We start from the raw sequence: 16,207 nt of genomic DNA, 5'->3' as shown, positions 1-16,207 counted from the left end.
CCTACTGCGACCACTGATGAGGTCATCAACAATTGAACTCGGAGGGCTTGGAGTCACGTTGCCAGTCACTGCTAAGCGCCGTCAATTCGATTTTTATTTGATTGAATCCAACATGTTGTGTTTGTCACATCACATGCGAGAGAAGCGGCTGTCAAACCAATTGCACGTCGTTTCACTCAGGATCCTTCCACGGAAATCAGAGGAACCATCTCGACAGTGTATCACAGCAGAAAAAAAAAAGGAAAAGAAGAAAAAAAGCTGGGGCCTGGGCAGCCGGCCAAAGGCCCGAACCGAGCCTCTCTCTCTCTCTCTCTCTCTCTCTCTGTCTCTTCCCCTCTCTCTTCTGGACGAGCTTCTCCGCAGCAGAACCAGGGGTCTTTCGACTCTTGTTTCCCCTCCGGAATCAGGGATCCAGGAATCGAATCGATGATTCCATCGGTGAGCACTTGATGACGAAGAACCGCCCCTTGATCGCCGCTCAGCCCAGGGATCCGGGGCTTAGCTCAGCCCTTATTCCGTGCTTCCATTCCTGTCGCCATCCGCCATTCGAAGCCCCCCCCCCCCCCCCCCCCCCCCCCCCCCCGTCCAACAGCTGCGAAGAAGGGGAAAGGCAACAAGATCTTCCACCTACCCAGATCATTCTAAGGTACGGAGTCAGCTCTCTCTTCTGGCTGCCCAACCACGGACCAATCAGCCTCAGCAGCCCCGAGATGCAGCTCTACGGCCCTGCTTGAGCGGTTTGGCGCAGCGCCGGGTGGCTCGGCTTCTCCATCCACAGCTCTGCTGTGCATCTGCATGGCCTAAATAAGAGCGGCTGTCTGTCTGTCTGTCTGTCTGCGGGTGCTTCTTTTTGTTGTTTGGGTCTGCGACTCTTCTCTCAACATCTTTCTGGACGACTCACTCACAGCCACCTCCCTCGGCTGCTCGCCCCTTTCATCACATCTCACGACCTGCCTATTCCCACCTTATCTCAGCCCATCCCCATCCTTGTTGACCGCATAGTAGCCCTACCTGCTAGCTCAAGTCGTCAGCGGCCAATCGGCGCTCGTTATCGGTTCCTGTCACTTCCATCTCGAGAAACGTCAAAACTGTACATAGTTGCGTTGCTTCGCTTCGTCGTTGGAAAATCTCCACCGCCTTGCAGTCCGATCCCAATTACTTACCTTGTGGATTACTCTACATACTCCTTCTTCTCCCCTTTTCTTTCTTGCTTCCCGATAGCCCCCTCAAGGCCCCTTTCTAGTTGTCGATCATTCAGGGTCTTCCGATTGGACCGAGTTCTATGGAGCAGCTTCGTTCGAGGAATCAATCGCAATGACGACCACAAAAGCAATGACGGGGCAGCCGCTCGACCTCGGCCGTCGCGAGTCCATAACGGACGGCGGCGAGGAAGGCAATTTCTCAGACGACCAGATGATTCCGGACCAGGACGACGCCCAGGCCGTGTTGCAGCCGGCCATGAGCGCCGCGGCGAGCCACCTGACTTCGTTGTGGACGCCGGCCATTGAGAAGGCGGCTGCTATGCAACGCCCCGGAGCCAATGGGTTTTTCGACGAGCCGGAGCTCATTGTGTCTGGTGACGACGACGGAGACGGCGATGGAGATGGAGATGGAGATGGAGACGGTGACGGTGACGGAGACGGAGACGGAGGAGACACGACGCCAAAGGCTGCAACGTCGCCCAAGTCCGGCTCGCCTCCACGCACCCAGCGGAAGCCCATCATTCAGCTGGATTCGGCGCCTTCGCCCAAGAGCGAAGCCAGACGCTATGGCCCTCCGTCCCCGTGGAAGTCGCAGCAGCACGGCAAGGACTCAAGACCCTTGAGCGACGCCCGCGGGATCTTGCACGCCGCCTTTGAGCCCACGCGCCAGCGGTCGAGGTCAGCCGGCCAGGAAGCCTTGAAGAAGCTCCAGCAGGCGTTTCCCTCGCTCAGCACGCCGTCCAACTTTCTCCCGTCGCTGTCTAGGCCGCGGTCGTTTCTATCGAGCTTCACCGACGGCAAGCACCAGCGCAGTCGCTCGGTCGCCTCTCGACGTCGGGGCCATGCTTCTGTTTCTCAGTCTCCCTCCAACTCCCCTCCACCTCACACCTCAGCAGATGCCGGCGCCGGCTCCGAAGCGCTGCGGCCGCCGCTGCTACGCAGGACAACGTCCGACGACAGCATGCTGTACCACAGCCTGTCGCGCGCGTCTTCGCTGGGCGACGACAACCGCTTCACCGACGTCCGCGAGCAGGTCAACGTGCGCTTCATGGCCATCAAGGACAGCCTGCCGGACGTGCCCAACTTCAAGATGCCCAGCATGCCGACGCTGGCCAAGCTGCAGGCCGTGTCGCGGCGGTCCACCATTTCGCTCAACAACATCTTTTCCAACGAGCCGGCGACGCATTCCAAGCCGCAGCTGGAGCAGGACAAGGAGAGGGACAAGGACAAGGACAAGGACAAGGACGACTCGGAGCGCCTCGACCGCGTGCTGGCGGAGCTGACGGGCGACATTGTCGTCATGGGCGGCTACCGCGGCTCCATCCTGCGGTCCGCCGAGCCCCCCCATCAGCAGCTGTGGGCGCCGGTCAAGCTCGGGCTCAACATGCGCAAGGCGAACCTCGAGGTGGGCCTGGACGACGAGGACGAGGAGACGATGGAGGAGCGCATCATCCCGTCGGGCATGCTGCAGCACATTGGCCCCATTGACATCTCGCGCAAGTTCTTCAAGAAGCTGCGCTCGTGCGAGAACGCGCGGACGGGCCGCCTCCGCGTCTGGGACTACGGCTACGACTGGCGGCTGAGCCCGGCGCGGCTGTCGAAGCGGCTGCAGGACTTTCTCGCGACGCTGCCGTCGAACCAGCCCGGCGTCCCGGCCGAGTCCCGCGGCGCCATCGTCGTCGCGCACAGCCTGGGCGGCCTCATCACGCGGCACGCCGTCAACCAGCAGCCGCACCTCTTCGCCGGCGTCCTCTTCTGCGGCACGCCCATGCGGTGCATCAACATCCTCGGCCCGCTGCGCAACGGCGACGCCGTGCTCTTCAACGACAAGCTGCTGACGGCGCAGGTCAACTTTAGCATCCGCACCTCCTTCACGCTGCTGCCCGACGACGGCTTCTGCTTCGTCGACCGCGAGACGGGCGAGCCGTACCCCGTCGACTTCTTCGACCCCGACAGCTGGGTCAAGTGGCGTCTCAGCCCGTGTGTCGCGCCTCCGCTGCCGCCGTATAATCGATCTGCGGGACACTCTCCCCTGGCCAACTTGTTTCCCAAGAACTCCTTGTGGCCCCGTGTTGGCGGCAACGACGGCAAAGTCGACAAGAGACGGAGCTCAATGTCGGGCCTCGATTCCGCAATGTCCAAGAGCAACCTCAACGATGCCGCCAACAATGTCGCCAACAATGTCCAGAACCGGGCGTCTGGACAGCCCCAGATGAACGGCAACATTCACCACCGCCACACGATGAGCATTCCGCTCTCCCAGTCGCCTCAGCCGCCCTACTCCAACCTCCACCCCAGCAACAACAACTCATCCTCAACCTCCACTAACTCCTACTCGAGTGAAAACAAGAACAACAACAACAACAACAACAACTCCCCCCCGTCGCCTCCCCCGCCAACAACCATCGACCCCGAGCGCTTCCGCCGCAACTACGACTACCTCGCCCGCGTCCTCGCCGCGACGAAGCAGTTCCGCTCCGAGCTCGCCCACAACCCGACCCACCAGCTGTGCAACGCCTACCCGCCCCTGGCCGTCATCTACTCCAAGAGCATCCCGACGGTGTACGCCGCGCGGGTCAGCGGGCGCGAGGCGATCCCCTGCGCCGACGCCTACGACGACCTGGTGTTTCGCCCGGGCGACGGCGTGGTGCTGGCCAAGGAGAGCATGCTGCCGGAGGGCTACTCGCTCGCCAAGGGCGGCAGGGTGAGCACCGAGAGGGGCCACGTCTCCATGATGGGGGACCTGCCGGCGCTGGCAAAGGGCTTGGGGGCGCTGGTGAGGGGGAGGAGGAAGGGGATTGGGTATGGGGCTCTGAGCGCCGCGGGGCTGGAGTAAGACGTGATTTTTTGTTTATTGATGAGTGAGTCTGTCTGCTTGTGCTGTGGTGTGGTCAGAAAAAAGAAAACGAGATTGAGGTTTGGCATGGTGTTGCTCGGCTGCGTTTGAGGACTCGCGGCTGATGGGCATCCGAATATTGCATGGGCACGTTGCATTCTCTTGCACTTGACACACTCACGTTTTACATACAGCATGAGCATTTTTGCTTATTTTTTCATTGCCTTTTATCTCGTCGTTTCTTCTTTTTCCAGGTCCATCGTTGCACAGATTCATATGGCATATCGAGTCAGAAGCATCGTCATCATGACCACGACCACGAACAAACCACACATTCCCCCGACCTTTTTTAACATTCTTCTATACCATATTTACGCATGTACATAACATGACATTGTAGCACATATCGTTTGCTTTGCTTCGTTTTGCTTTTGCGTTCTTTTTTACCCGTCGTCTATTATTGTACTTGTTATATACCCCATTTCTGCATATCAAAACGACAAAGAAAGAGCACATGTATTACCTTAGTCATATCATAGTCGTGTATCACTACGAAAAAGAACAAAAGTATAGAATTCCACAATGTCGTGTTGCTCGCAGCCTATGCCAAAGGGCCTATATGTGTGATTTTGAAATATATACGTGTATATATATACCTCTTTTGTCATATGATGCACCTTCATTTCCCTTCCTTTTTTCCGTGTCCAAATAGAAACGCTGTCTATCTATGCATGCTTGCCGCCGTAGTCAGTGGTATCATGTATCCAGATCCCCCTCAACTAGGTACCTAGCTATAGCTCGTTATCATCATGGCCCTCACGTTACATGTAGTTATACAATCCCATCTCATCCAAATGCTTATCCCGTCAACTTCCCCCCCCTTTTCATAAAACAAAAATGGTTTTTTTTTTTTTTTTTAAGCCCCAGCATCATCCATCTCGTAATCGGGATCAACCTCGGTCCCCAAATCCCTCGCCTCCAAGAACCTCCGCCCCAGCAGCTCCTCGGGCAGATAGCGCTGCTTGACCTTGCCATCCCTGTAGTTGGGCGGATACTTGTACTCGGCGCCGCAGCCCAGATCGCGCATCAGGCGCGTCGGGGCGTTGCGCAGGTGCAGCGGCACGGGCAGGCTCGCGACGCCGGGCTCCCTCAGCGCGGCAAAGGCGTTGTTGAGGCCGCGGTAGGCGCGCGTGCTCTTTGGCGCGAGGCACAGGGCGACGGCGCAGTGGGCGAGCGGGATGCGCGCTTCGGGGAGGCCAATCTGCTGCGTGGCCGTGTACGTCGACGTGGCGAGGGTGAGGAGCGAGTTGTCGGCCAGGCCGACGTCCTCGGAGGCGATGACGACCATGCGGCGGGCGATGAAGAGGGGGTCCTCGCCCGACTGCAGCATGCGGGCGAGATAGTAGAGGGCGGCGTCCGGGTCGTTGCCCCTGACGGACTTGTGGAAGGCGGAGATTGTGTCGTAGTGCTGGTCGCCGGCGCGGTCGTAGACGAGCGTCTTGGTGAGCGACTGCTTGATGGCGTCCTTGGTCATGCCCTCGCGGAGGGTGAGCGACAGGGCCAGCTCCAGCAGGTTGAGCGCCGTGCGGGCGTCGCCGTCGCTGAAGCGCGCCAGGTACTCCATCATCTCGTCGTCGATGAGCGGCGAGGGTGGGTACACCGACTCCTCGGCCTTGCGCGCCCGCCGCAAGATGGCCACGACGTCGTCGGCGCCCAGCGGCCGCAGGGTAAAGGTGCGACAGCGCGAGAGCAGCGCGTTGGCGACCTTGAAGGACGGGTTCTCCGTCGTGGCGCCAATGAGCGTAATGGTGCCGGCCTCGACGGGGCGCAGGAAGACGTCCTGCTGGGCCTTGTTGAAGCGGTGGATCTCGTCGCAGAAGATGATGGTCTTGCGCCCCGTCAGCTGCAGCTCGCTGGCGGCCTCGGCGAACAGCCGCTTGCACTCCTGCACGCCCGAGCTCGTGGCGTTGAGCTCGATGAAGCGCCCGCCGACCATGTGCGCGATGCACCGCGCAATCGTCGTCTTGCCCGTGCCGGACGCGCCCCAGAGGATCATGGACGGCACGCGGTTCGACTCGATGAGCGAGCGCAGCACGCCCTCGGGGCCGACCAGCTCCTGTCCGCAGACGTCGTCGAGCGTCTTGGGCCGCATGCGCTCGGCGAGGGGCGCCGCGCGGTGCGTCTTTGTCTTTTTGATCTTGCGGCCGTCTTCGTCGGCGTGGCTGTGACCGCCGTTGACTGCTGCCGCGTCTTCCATGGGCCGGTCCTCCATGTGCTTGTCGTCCTCGCCCGTCCGTCTGTCTGCCGCCTGTCGGGGAGTGTCTCCGGGCCCGTCTTCAAAGGCCCGCTTCTTGCCGGCCAGCGGCGGGAAGACAGCGTTGGTCAATGGCGTCTGGGGCTTGAAGTCGGTGATTTGTCGCTTCGGCGCGGGCGTCGAGAAGAAGCTCGAGGCGCTGCGCTTCTGCGTCTGCGGCTGTGATTGAGGCGGAGCGGTGGCTGTCGTTCCATTGTGGGAGGGAGTCTGAGGTGGAGGAGGAGGAGGAGGAGTGGAAGTGGAAGAGGTGTCGAAGATGAAGGTTGTGCAGCCCGAGTCGAGGTGGTCGTTGATGTCGGTCGATTTGACGGGCTTGTTGCAGATGGGGCAGGCGACTGCCATGGCCGGGGGTTTGAACCTAGTAGTTGAGCTTGAGTTGATGGTGTTGAAAGCAGGTGAATGTTTCCAAAATGAAGCTGCGTGTGGGTATACAGTTGTTGTTGGATAGGTAGACCCAAAATTGGGGGTTGAGTTTGGAGTTGGAGTTGAGGTTGAAACTGAGGCGAGGTGGGCTTGACTTGGGAGGTGTAGCTGCGTGTTGTTGCTCCAGGTTAGTCAGCTCAACGCCGGTGTTGAGTTGCTGAGTTGGAGTCTGCAGACGCGTTTTGCACGAAACAGGCAATTCTTTGTTACGTTTGGGCATCAAGTCTCTGATTATAGTAGGCTCAGACGCGTTTGGAGTTGATTTGTGCCAATTGTTTAGGTTGGGCAGTTGGTCGTCAGGTTTCCAGTTAACAAGTACTGAGTAGGCAGTAGGCTGTGATATCAAAGTGAGCTTTAGGTGGGATCATTCTCTCAGATGTCAGTTTGTCAGCTTTTCCTCTCCATCTACCCTTTACCAACAATACCTTTGTTACCTTGTGAGTCTTCTTATGAATGGTATGGTCTGTCAAGTCCTTGGTTTACTTAAAATTCTCTACTTTTCAGCTCCTATCCCCAATGACCTGCTCCGTCACGCCCAAGATCCAGGACCCTCATCGCCCACCCTAGACGTCCTGAAGAGCGTGTGGATGATGCTCTTCTTCTTTCTCACAACTCTGCCATTCTCCTCCGTCCCAGCATCCCCAGCCTCTATTCGAGTACTTGCGCTTTCAGAAGCATTCCTGTCGTTCTTCGAGGCGCTGGTAGACTGAAGACTTGGCGAGATAACCTCCGCTTGCGTAGATCGCCTCAACGACAGGGACTATGTACAGTCCAGTTAGCAAATCCTCACACGCAACCAAGCAGTAGAAAGGTCCAAAAGCATCACCTTCAATCTCCTCTTCTCCTGCACCTTGTTTCCCTCCCCATCCCCCTCAACAACCGCCACAGCCTCCGAGATCCTGCCCGCAACAGTCTTGCCCCCCCACGCAAGACACTCCTCCGCCACGGGCACAAAGCGCACCATTCCCCGCTCAGGAGGGACTCGCAACGCATCTTCCAAGTGCTTCTGCAGGACGGCGGCGTTGCGCTTGTTCGTGGCGGGATGGACCTCGCATGCGAGCGCCGTGACGGTGAGCATGTAGGCGGGACTGGGGGAGCCGCTGAAGAGGAGGCTTTGACTGTGGTGGAGGGAGATGACGGTGGATGACGGCTGGCGGTTGTAGCGGGCGGCGAGGTGGTTGGTTAAGGTCGTGAGCAAGTGCTGTTCGTTGTCGATCTGTGAGTTGAGAGATCAGTTAGAAAGCCTTGACTACACGAGGGGGGGACGTATGTATGCAGAAGGGATAGTGTGTGAGAGGTGGTGCTCGCCTTGACGTTGGTCTTGAGCTCGGCGTATATCAGCGCTTCTCCGCGGACGCTCGCCGCAGCAGAGGCTGCAGACCGCTCGTGGAGAGCATCGTGATAGTGCTGGCTATGTTTGTCGGCCAGACGGGCCTTTTCGCTGTTGTGAAAGCTCGAAGAGGGCTCTCTCACTGCTGGTTTCGGAGCATCCGCCGGATAGGGGACATACTGAGGCCGAGTTCGACCAAGGCCGCTCTCTGGAACTGTTTCGAGGCTCGATGTCTTGGAGATTGCCCTGAACTTGCGGTCAGGCGGCGATGAGAGGGGTGTTGCGCCTGTATCGGGTGCTTTGGTGATGGTGAGGATGGGAGGTCTGTGTTGATCCATGATGGAAGGGGGTGAAGATGGAGCCATGAGCTGGTGCAAGGAAGATGGACTTCTCTCCTTCTCCTCTCTTCTCTAGGGACCGCACAAGTCTGCATATCTGGCGGAGAAAAGGTGAGTGCAAAGTGAAAGCCGTCTCGCCGCATCGGTTACTCGCAAGTTGTGGTTGTCATGGGTCAACTGCTTCTATGACTTGTTCACCATACCGGTGCTATCGTTTCACTTTACTGCTTGCTTTGGATGGATAAGTTATTGTGACACGAGCACGATTTAATGGCTTGCGGGTAGCCTTTAGAAACACGGCGGATGCTTGCATAGAACCGGGGCGGCTTGAGGTTTGCCGGAACCGTGTACATCCTGCAGCATCCGGTTTCCAAGTCATGTCTGTCGAATCAACGTGAGAAAGGCGAAACGGGGTGTATTCTGCGTTCGAAATGATTTCATTAGATTACATATAGACTAAATATGTACCATGTTCAATATAGTTAGGTAGGTATGTATGTATGGAGTGCTCAACAATCTTCCCACGAGGAGCACATATGTCAGTTCCAGTAAGGTTTACATCAACTCTTCAAATATTCACACACACTCTCTCCTTGTCCCTATCATGGCTTCATGTCGGCCTAATCACACCCTGGCAGCCTGCCGCTCCAGAACAACCTGGTAAGCGGCAACCGCAAGAATAGCCGCCTCGAGCGGAACAAGCAGCACGGCCAGCGCGACGCCGGCCTCGCTCTGCCTGCACAGGGTGCCAAAGTGCGGCTGCGTCCTCATGGGGACGTCCTTCCAGCGACACGACCAGCTCTGGAGGCTGTCGACAGTGGTAGACGCGTTGACGGCGTAGAAGAGGGACATGGCGACGAGAGAGGCGACGAAGCCGATGGCGGGCGCGGCGAGGCTGGCGATTGCGTGGAGGCCAGTCTTGCTTCGGAGCTGTTTTTTTTGCAACAGATCATTATTAGATGAGTTGTCGACAATATAGGACGAGGCTGAATTATCCTTCTAGGGATTCGTATTGACTTGACTTACAGCCTGAACCCTGCTGAACAAGAGAGACACGATATTGGCCACAACCACAAGCACCCCCCCAGCGACAAGCGCCTGTGTCGGCCGCAGATCAAACTGCGCCGGCCAGAGCTGGAGGAAAAAGTCTGGCGGCAGATACGTCTCGTGGTAGACAATCAGCCCGTTGGCCGCGACGCCGAGGACGGTGATGCCAGCCGCTAGGGCGAGGACGGTGAGGGCGACGCGGATGCCGTGGACGAGGCTGACGAGGCGCAGCTTGGCCTGGTGCTGGACCTGGCGCTGAGCATCTTGGGCCTCGACTTCAAAGTCGGACGCGGAGATTTCGTTTTTGAGGCTGGACATTTTTTTTTTCTTCTGGAAGGGAGGATTTTCCTTTTTTTATGTTTATTTGTTGGGGGTTTGGAATGGGATCAAGTCAAGCCAGTGACTGAGAGAGTTGAATAGAGAAGAAACGGGGGGGAGATCTGAAATCAACAGATTATACGCAAGAAATGGAAGAGAAAGGAAAGGAAAAGCAGAGTTGCTTGGACATGAGCTGTTGATCACGAAACGAGGAATCAACACGATGGGGGTTTTCAAGCGGGAATGGCTGCATACATGTACATTTCCCTCGAACAAAAGCAAACCACCAAATCTCGTCTCCGGGCGCTTACATCCTCTCGAATCTCAGATCGCCCTCCATACTGTAGTATAACGAACACATAAGACAGCCAATGGCATGTAACAGCAGCCTGCCGCACCGGAAGACCGCTCCAATGCAACCCTTTAGCCGCCTACCAAGGCCAATTAGACGCTCTTAGACAAATGAGGCTGTGGACTGCGATTGGCTGCGTTGTCTAAAGTGCAAGGGGAAGGAAACGAAACAAAAGAAACTCTGGGGAAACAAAGCGGTGGTTTTTCTTACTTGTTCGCCATTATTTTTGTTTTACATACTCTGGCTGGGTTCGGCGCTTGGAGGAGAAGTGCCGGGCCAATGAGAGGAGAGGCGGGAGGGACGGAAATAGAAACAGGGGGGGGGAAGATGGATGGTGGGTGTTTGTTTCTGCAGATGGGCGGCTAGAGGATGATTGTGCAGATACTATTGCTATTGTGTTATTGCTGGAGTGGATGCTTGTGATGATGATTTGACTAGGTACAGTATATGGACGATTGCTTATCTTGCCCTCTTGTCATGGTTCTCTCTGCTAGATGAGGATGCATATAGTACAGAGGGACATAAGAGACGGGGGAGCTGAGATGAAGGCTTTATTGTCGCGCGCGCCAAAAGGGATGCAATTTCACGATGCCGTGCATACGCACGCACAAATTGCTAAACCTCATCTATTCAGTGTGAGTAAGAAGTTATTTTGGGCCTATCTCTGACAGAGCGCAACATCAACTCGCATCCATGATCAATCATGTTCGAATAGGAAGGTGTTTACCTCAAGACCTCTCTCTGTGCGTATAGGTGTTTTGCGAGGAGGATGACGGCGCGCTATCTAGAGCCTTGACTTGTATTGATAAAGCAGCAGAGAGACGAAGCAACAGCCTCAACTACGGAAGATACAGACACATCAGTTTCGCATGGTTCCTCTAGCTGTCGGCGGCAATCTTGTGACTTGATAGACTCTGCGCGCCATGGAGACACGACTACGAGCTACAACTACCTAGATGAGGATGAGCTGGATGAGTGAGTAAACAGGTCAAGTAACCACATTGAGACACTTGAGGATGCTGCAGACCCCGTCTTCTACCGGCGAGCAAAGGCGCTTCGTCCCAGTCAGACAAGTACATGTACCCTTCTGTGGTTTGACCTGTAGTAATACTCTTCCGCTTCCTGTCTCTCCCTGTACCTACGTAATATCCTCTTTCTCGTCATGTTCAACCGCAAATCTTTTACCCCGAGCATACAATGTACTGCGTACAGTAATTGTCAATTGATCCAAGCTTCCTCCCCTCCCCACTCAGCCGTTCAGCTGCCTCCGGAACCCTGCCGGTGGAGATGGCCGCCCTCTCCTCGGCTTAGCCTGCGGAGGGAATGTCATTTGCGCGACCAGGGGGGTGTTTGTGTGTATGCGTTTACTACTGTACGTACTACTAGTATTAGTCGTAGGCAGAAGAAGAAGAAGAGAGCTCTTTTGTTTTTCTCTCCATGTCCTTGTCTATTGAGTTCGTTAGGCTGCCTTTGAGATACGAGCAGACAAATCTCAGCCCTGGAGACGGGGGAGGCGGAAAGGCCGAGGCTGGAGGACGGGAAGCAAGGGAGGGGAAGGGTCTTGTAGAGAGGGGACATGGAGATGATACTAGTACCAGCAAGATAGCGGGTTCTGGCAAGATGAGCTGAATTGGGTGCTGTTTATGCGGCGGCGGTGGATGGAGTCGGGGTAGATGGGTTTTAGAGGCTCAGCTTTAGATGTCGTCGTTGTTGGTGTTGTTGTTGACGAGCTGAATGTGAGGGATGGAAGGTCTACAGTGAGGCCTGTTGGGAAGATCGACGACAGGCTTGGTATTCGTCATTCAGATTGTTGCGTTTGGCCCTATCTGCTTGACATGAACAATGCTTTGCAGTAGATGAGATGTTTTTCATTGTGGCATCGCATAGACGTTCTTCATTGACATATTAGTCGCAACAATGATAGGAGGTTGACCATCCGCTCACTCATCCCACATGTATGAAACGTCGCATACCTTAGGTACTGTGTTACAGCGTAAGGTAGAATACATGTAGACACCCTCTCAGCACATCAACCACGAGTCCACCTCAAGAGACTGGACCCCCCTTGCTGCTGTTAGTCGTCATCTGCCCTCCTTTCCCAATTCGTCACCTTTACTAGGCATGTACATACATACGCACTGCCTCCACCCTCTCTGCGCCTTTCTTTTCTTTTTCTGTCTCCTCTTGTGTTTTTTTCTTCTGTAATACTATGCAATCCGCTGTGATGGCGGCATTGCGCAGACCAGATTGTCGGAGATGGATCGCCGCGAGCGGATCCGCAGGGGTTCTGCTCCCTTCCTCTGGCAAGAGGCTGGCAACACGTATGTGCACACCCTGACCTTGGCAATAAGGTACCTACATAGGTAAGGTAGCCAGGAGACTATAGAAACCTTAGACTGCTGCTGTTCGGCGACTGCGTGTTAGTGAAGCCCGAGATATGTATTCCCAAGCCTACTAATATCCTTGACTACCTAGGTATCTAAAACTATTATTCTTGCTACCGGTCATCAAGAGCCCGTTCAGAGGCCTCGTGTTGATATCGCATCTCACCCTGAGCTACCCACTAAACCCCCTAGCTGAGCACCCGTCACCATGCGCACACGCAGGAAACATGATAGTAGTAATACTGTAGACACAACACATTTGAAAAAAATAAAAAATGAGCAGCATCGGACTTTGCAAGTCGGCGCAGTCTGCCAAAAGCATCGTCGGCCGACGAACAGCGCCGACGATGCGGCATCCCGACGGGAGCTTGGACGCTGGAATGCTGGGGGGGTTTTGTGTTGGCTGCAGATTTGATGTTGTACATACATACCTACAGTACAGTGCTGGCCACCCACCCCGTGCCGTGGATATACGAGCCTGGGTACGGGTACAGACGGAGCATTTCTTCCAACTGATTAGATTGACTGTCATCATGTGCATCAAAATATCTATCAAGCTGTTTGTTCTATAATTTAAGTAATACTAAGCAAAGCGTTGATGTCTGTTTCATGGGGTCGTCGCTCCAAGAGGGCACGGCTGAATCATAGAGGCTTGGAGTGGTCCCTGAGCTTACAAAACAGCACGCTGAGTGAAAGCCCGGCCAGCCAGCCATGCATGTTCTCGAACCCAGTCAGTCTTTTGAGCCTCCCGCGACCTTGACTCGAAGTGAGATAAGGTAGCATGAATGATGTAAAGGGAGGCAGAGGAGCCATGGGCGAGTAGACGTTCGGGCTACCAAACAATAGGTACTTGTCTAAGCATTCGATCACTTGAGAGAGAAGGTGAAAAGACTGACTAGCTCGGCTCTCAGCCCTGTTGGTGTAATAGTAAGTGTGCGTGTGGACTTCAATGTCTCACCTGCTGTGTACACCATGCCTCCTGTCAGTGACGAGGAGAACCATCAAGGTGCACGAGGGGTCGAGTCGGAGAGGGATGGTGTAGTACAGAACAGGAGTCTCCAGGAGAAAGCGAGTGGTTGAAAGTTAGAGTACCAGAGGCATGTCGAGTACAGCACGCCTTGCTTGGGGCCATATGAACTGAGGTGATTGGGTCTGTTCTACTCGCAAAACAGGTCTGATGTAGGCAGTCTGCCTTTCAAACATTCTCTGTAGTATTATCAACTCATGATATCCCAAGACGGGGCTTTACATCAATGTCTTCGCTCTTCCTTTCATCCACGCACACCCGCAACTCCCCTGGCTAAACGGCTCTCGTCCGTCCACAGCTGTACAGGGATCACCAACTCTTGGGCCGCCGGATCCACACGGGCAGGCAGGGCAATTTTTGCACATGATGGGGGATCCGGCTCTGTCCCTCCCCCCTCTCCCCTGAATGTATGTATGTACCGCTAATACCCATCTGCTCCTCTTCTTCCCGTCCTCTTCGTCTGCCGTAGACCAAAGTTGACCCTGTCGCGATAGTGCAACTAGGTTCTCCAAAAGCAAAAGAAGAAGAAAAGACAAGGCCAGGGATTCCTTAGTACGAAGCGTGCTGTCTAGGTATCTAGTGAGGGGAAGCAGAGATTGGATGCAGTTTCTCATTGGCCAGAGTCCGAACTCGAAGGGCTGTTGTTTTGGGGAGGATACTAGAAAGTTGCTCGCTGGCTGGCTTGGTACGTCAGTGGTGGTGATCCAGGGCTGTTTGTCCCTCTCCTGCGGATCTGCCGCTGATATGAGCCCCCGGTCCAGTGCAGCAATGGCGTCGCTTTCTCTTGATTAAACGCACACCACCCTGTGGATTGCCAACAGGTCTCCATCATCGGCCATTGTCACCTCTGCAGCAGTCCTTCACAGGTACCTACTGTAGCACGTCTGCCCGCCTTACGACTGAGACATGCTTCCTCCCGTCCACCGAGCCCCATCACCACTTTCACCTCCAAACGCTCACTTCCCACTCGACAAGTCTCAGACGCCCTTCCCAATCCGGGCACTGCACCAGAACCCTGCCTGCATGCCGCCACGCCTGTCGCCTTTGCCCCGATCCAGCGTCGTCTCTCTTTTCTCCTTCATCTTCTCTCTCTAGGTATTAGTATCCGTATCCCCCTCTCAGCCAAGCAGACAAGGACAAGGATAAGGGTGGTGTGGGTGTAGGTACTTATGCGGGTATGTAAGTGCTGTATCATACTGTCAACGTGGTGGCAGCCCAGGAAAACGCCATCATTGCCACTCGTCTTCTCGATGGCCGCCCTCAGAATCCGATTCCTCCACCCCGGGACCTGCCACGGCGATCGAGCGGCTTGTTCATTTCAACTAATCCTGACACTTGCTCCCGATGCCCGCAGCCCTGGCTCCCGCCTGGCCAATGGAGCGCGGCCGAGCAAGCCCTGTCCGGCGACAGCTTGTGCCCTCTGTCCAATGACGCCCGACCCTGTTCACCCTCCCCTCTTGAGTCCTCCTGTCCTTGCAACCACCAGCGAGTTGCGAGTATGTAGTGGGTAATAGTCCGTAACGCCGTCCCTGCTTTGTAGGTACTGCAGGCAATTAGAATGGGCGTTCCGCTACCTCCCCGGTACGCCGAGCCCGTTGGACCCCCCCATCCCCAGCTTCGTAATCCGCACTGATGCAATGTCGTCTTGACCCTCTATCAACTTGATCCCTACTCTTTGTTGTTGCTAGTGCTGCAACTGCTCGGTATGCAGCCCGGCTGACGAGGATGAGCCCTGCTCTGCCCTGCCGGAAGAGACGAGATCCGGGCGCTGCCAAGGGTAGAAGCGAGGAAGAAGAAGAGATTGTTGAAACAAAGGAAAACAACAAGAAACTGAAAAAAGAAAAAAAAAAAAAAGTTGACGTGCGCAATGGTTGGGGGCAGCAGCCACAGATGACGATGGTGGGTACATGTACATGCATACATACCTCGGGTCCCTGCTCAGGTACGGCATGCGTGCAGCGAATCACTGCTCCTGCAGAAGTACCTCTCCACGTCTCCTCGTCTCCTCGTGTCCTCCTTCCTCCTCCAAACGCCGACTTTGTCTGCGAACCCCTCGCTTCAGCCCTTTCTTCGTTCCTTCTTCGTCAACTCTACTCTACTTGTGGCTGTGACGACCTGGAATCGCTCCTTCTACTTACATCAAGTGAACGGAGTTGCAACGTCATATATAAGGCAAGGCAGCTGCAGAGACGCCTCGTACCTCTCCACTGGTCACATCACCAGCTTCCCCATTCTCTCTCTCCCTCTTCCTCTCTTCCTCCTCCTCTCTTGTCTCCTCTCTCTCTCTCTCTCTCTCTCTCTCTCTCTCTTCGTTCCTTGCCTTATCTAAACAAACACCCGCTCTCGCTCACGCCCTCGCCATCAACTTCCCACCTCTCCTCCCCACTACCAACAGCCAAGGTGCTGCTACTGCTTAGCTCCCGGCTTGAACACTCCTCCTCCTACTCCTCCTCCTGTCAAGCCACCTAGGTACTATCCCTAGAACTGAAGAGGCCTTTGCTTTCGTTGCAAGTACCGCTTCGCCTCCAACCGCCGCAAATCTACTCGCTTGCCAACGCCGTTACGGAGCAGAGGGCCAACTTGACGTATCCTCCTCGACGCCACACAAACTCTATCACCCCTCGTCTTGTCTCGCT

General features: G+C 55.6%; 3 protein-coding genes across 3 annotated transcripts; 1 reads left to right on the top strand and 2 right to left on the bottom strand.

Annotated features, from left to right (window-relative positions):
• Window positions 1-1,332: 1,332 nt before the first annotated feature.
• On the top strand, window positions 1,333-4,038 carry TRIREDRAFT_66023 (uncharacterized protein; the record flags this gene model as incomplete). The annotated part of the gene is made up of 3 exons (XM_006967435.1): window positions 1,333-1,576; window positions 1,652-3,263; window positions 3,501-4,038. 3 exons carry the CDS (start codon window positions 1,333-1,335, stop codon window positions 4,036-4,038), a joined length of 2,394 nt encoding a protein of 797 aa, XP_006967497.1.
• Window positions 4,039-4,954: 916 nt separating this feature from the next.
• TRIREDRAFT_65926 (uncharacterized protein) lies at window positions 4,955-6,694 on the bottom strand (the record flags this gene model as incomplete). Its single annotated transcript, XM_006967332.1, has 2 exons — window positions 4,955-6,304; window positions 6,413-6,694. 2 exons carry the CDS (start codon window positions 6,692-6,694, stop codon window positions 4,955-4,957), a joined length of 1,632 nt encoding a protein of 543 aa, XP_006967394.1.
• Window positions 6,695-9,067: 2,373 nt separating this feature from the next.
• On the bottom strand, window positions 9,068-9,808 carry TRIREDRAFT_65741 (uncharacterized protein; the record flags this gene model as incomplete). The annotated part of the gene is made up of 2 exons (XM_006967331.1): window positions 9,068-9,373; window positions 9,470-9,808. 2 exons carry the CDS (start codon window positions 9,806-9,808, stop codon window positions 9,068-9,070), a joined length of 645 nt encoding a protein of 214 aa, XP_006967393.1.
• Between the last annotated feature and the right edge of the window lie 6,399 nt (window positions 9,809-16,207).

Source organism: Trichoderma reesei (genome assembly GCF_000167675.1).
Source record: "Trichoderma reesei QM6a unplaced genomic scaffold TRIREscaffold_17, whole genome shotgun sequence".
Lineage (NCBI taxonomy): Eukaryota > Fungi > Ascomycota > Sordariomycetes > Hypocreales > Hypocreaceae > Trichoderma > Trichoderma reesei.
This window is presented reverse-complemented; position numbering and strand designations above follow the sequence as displayed.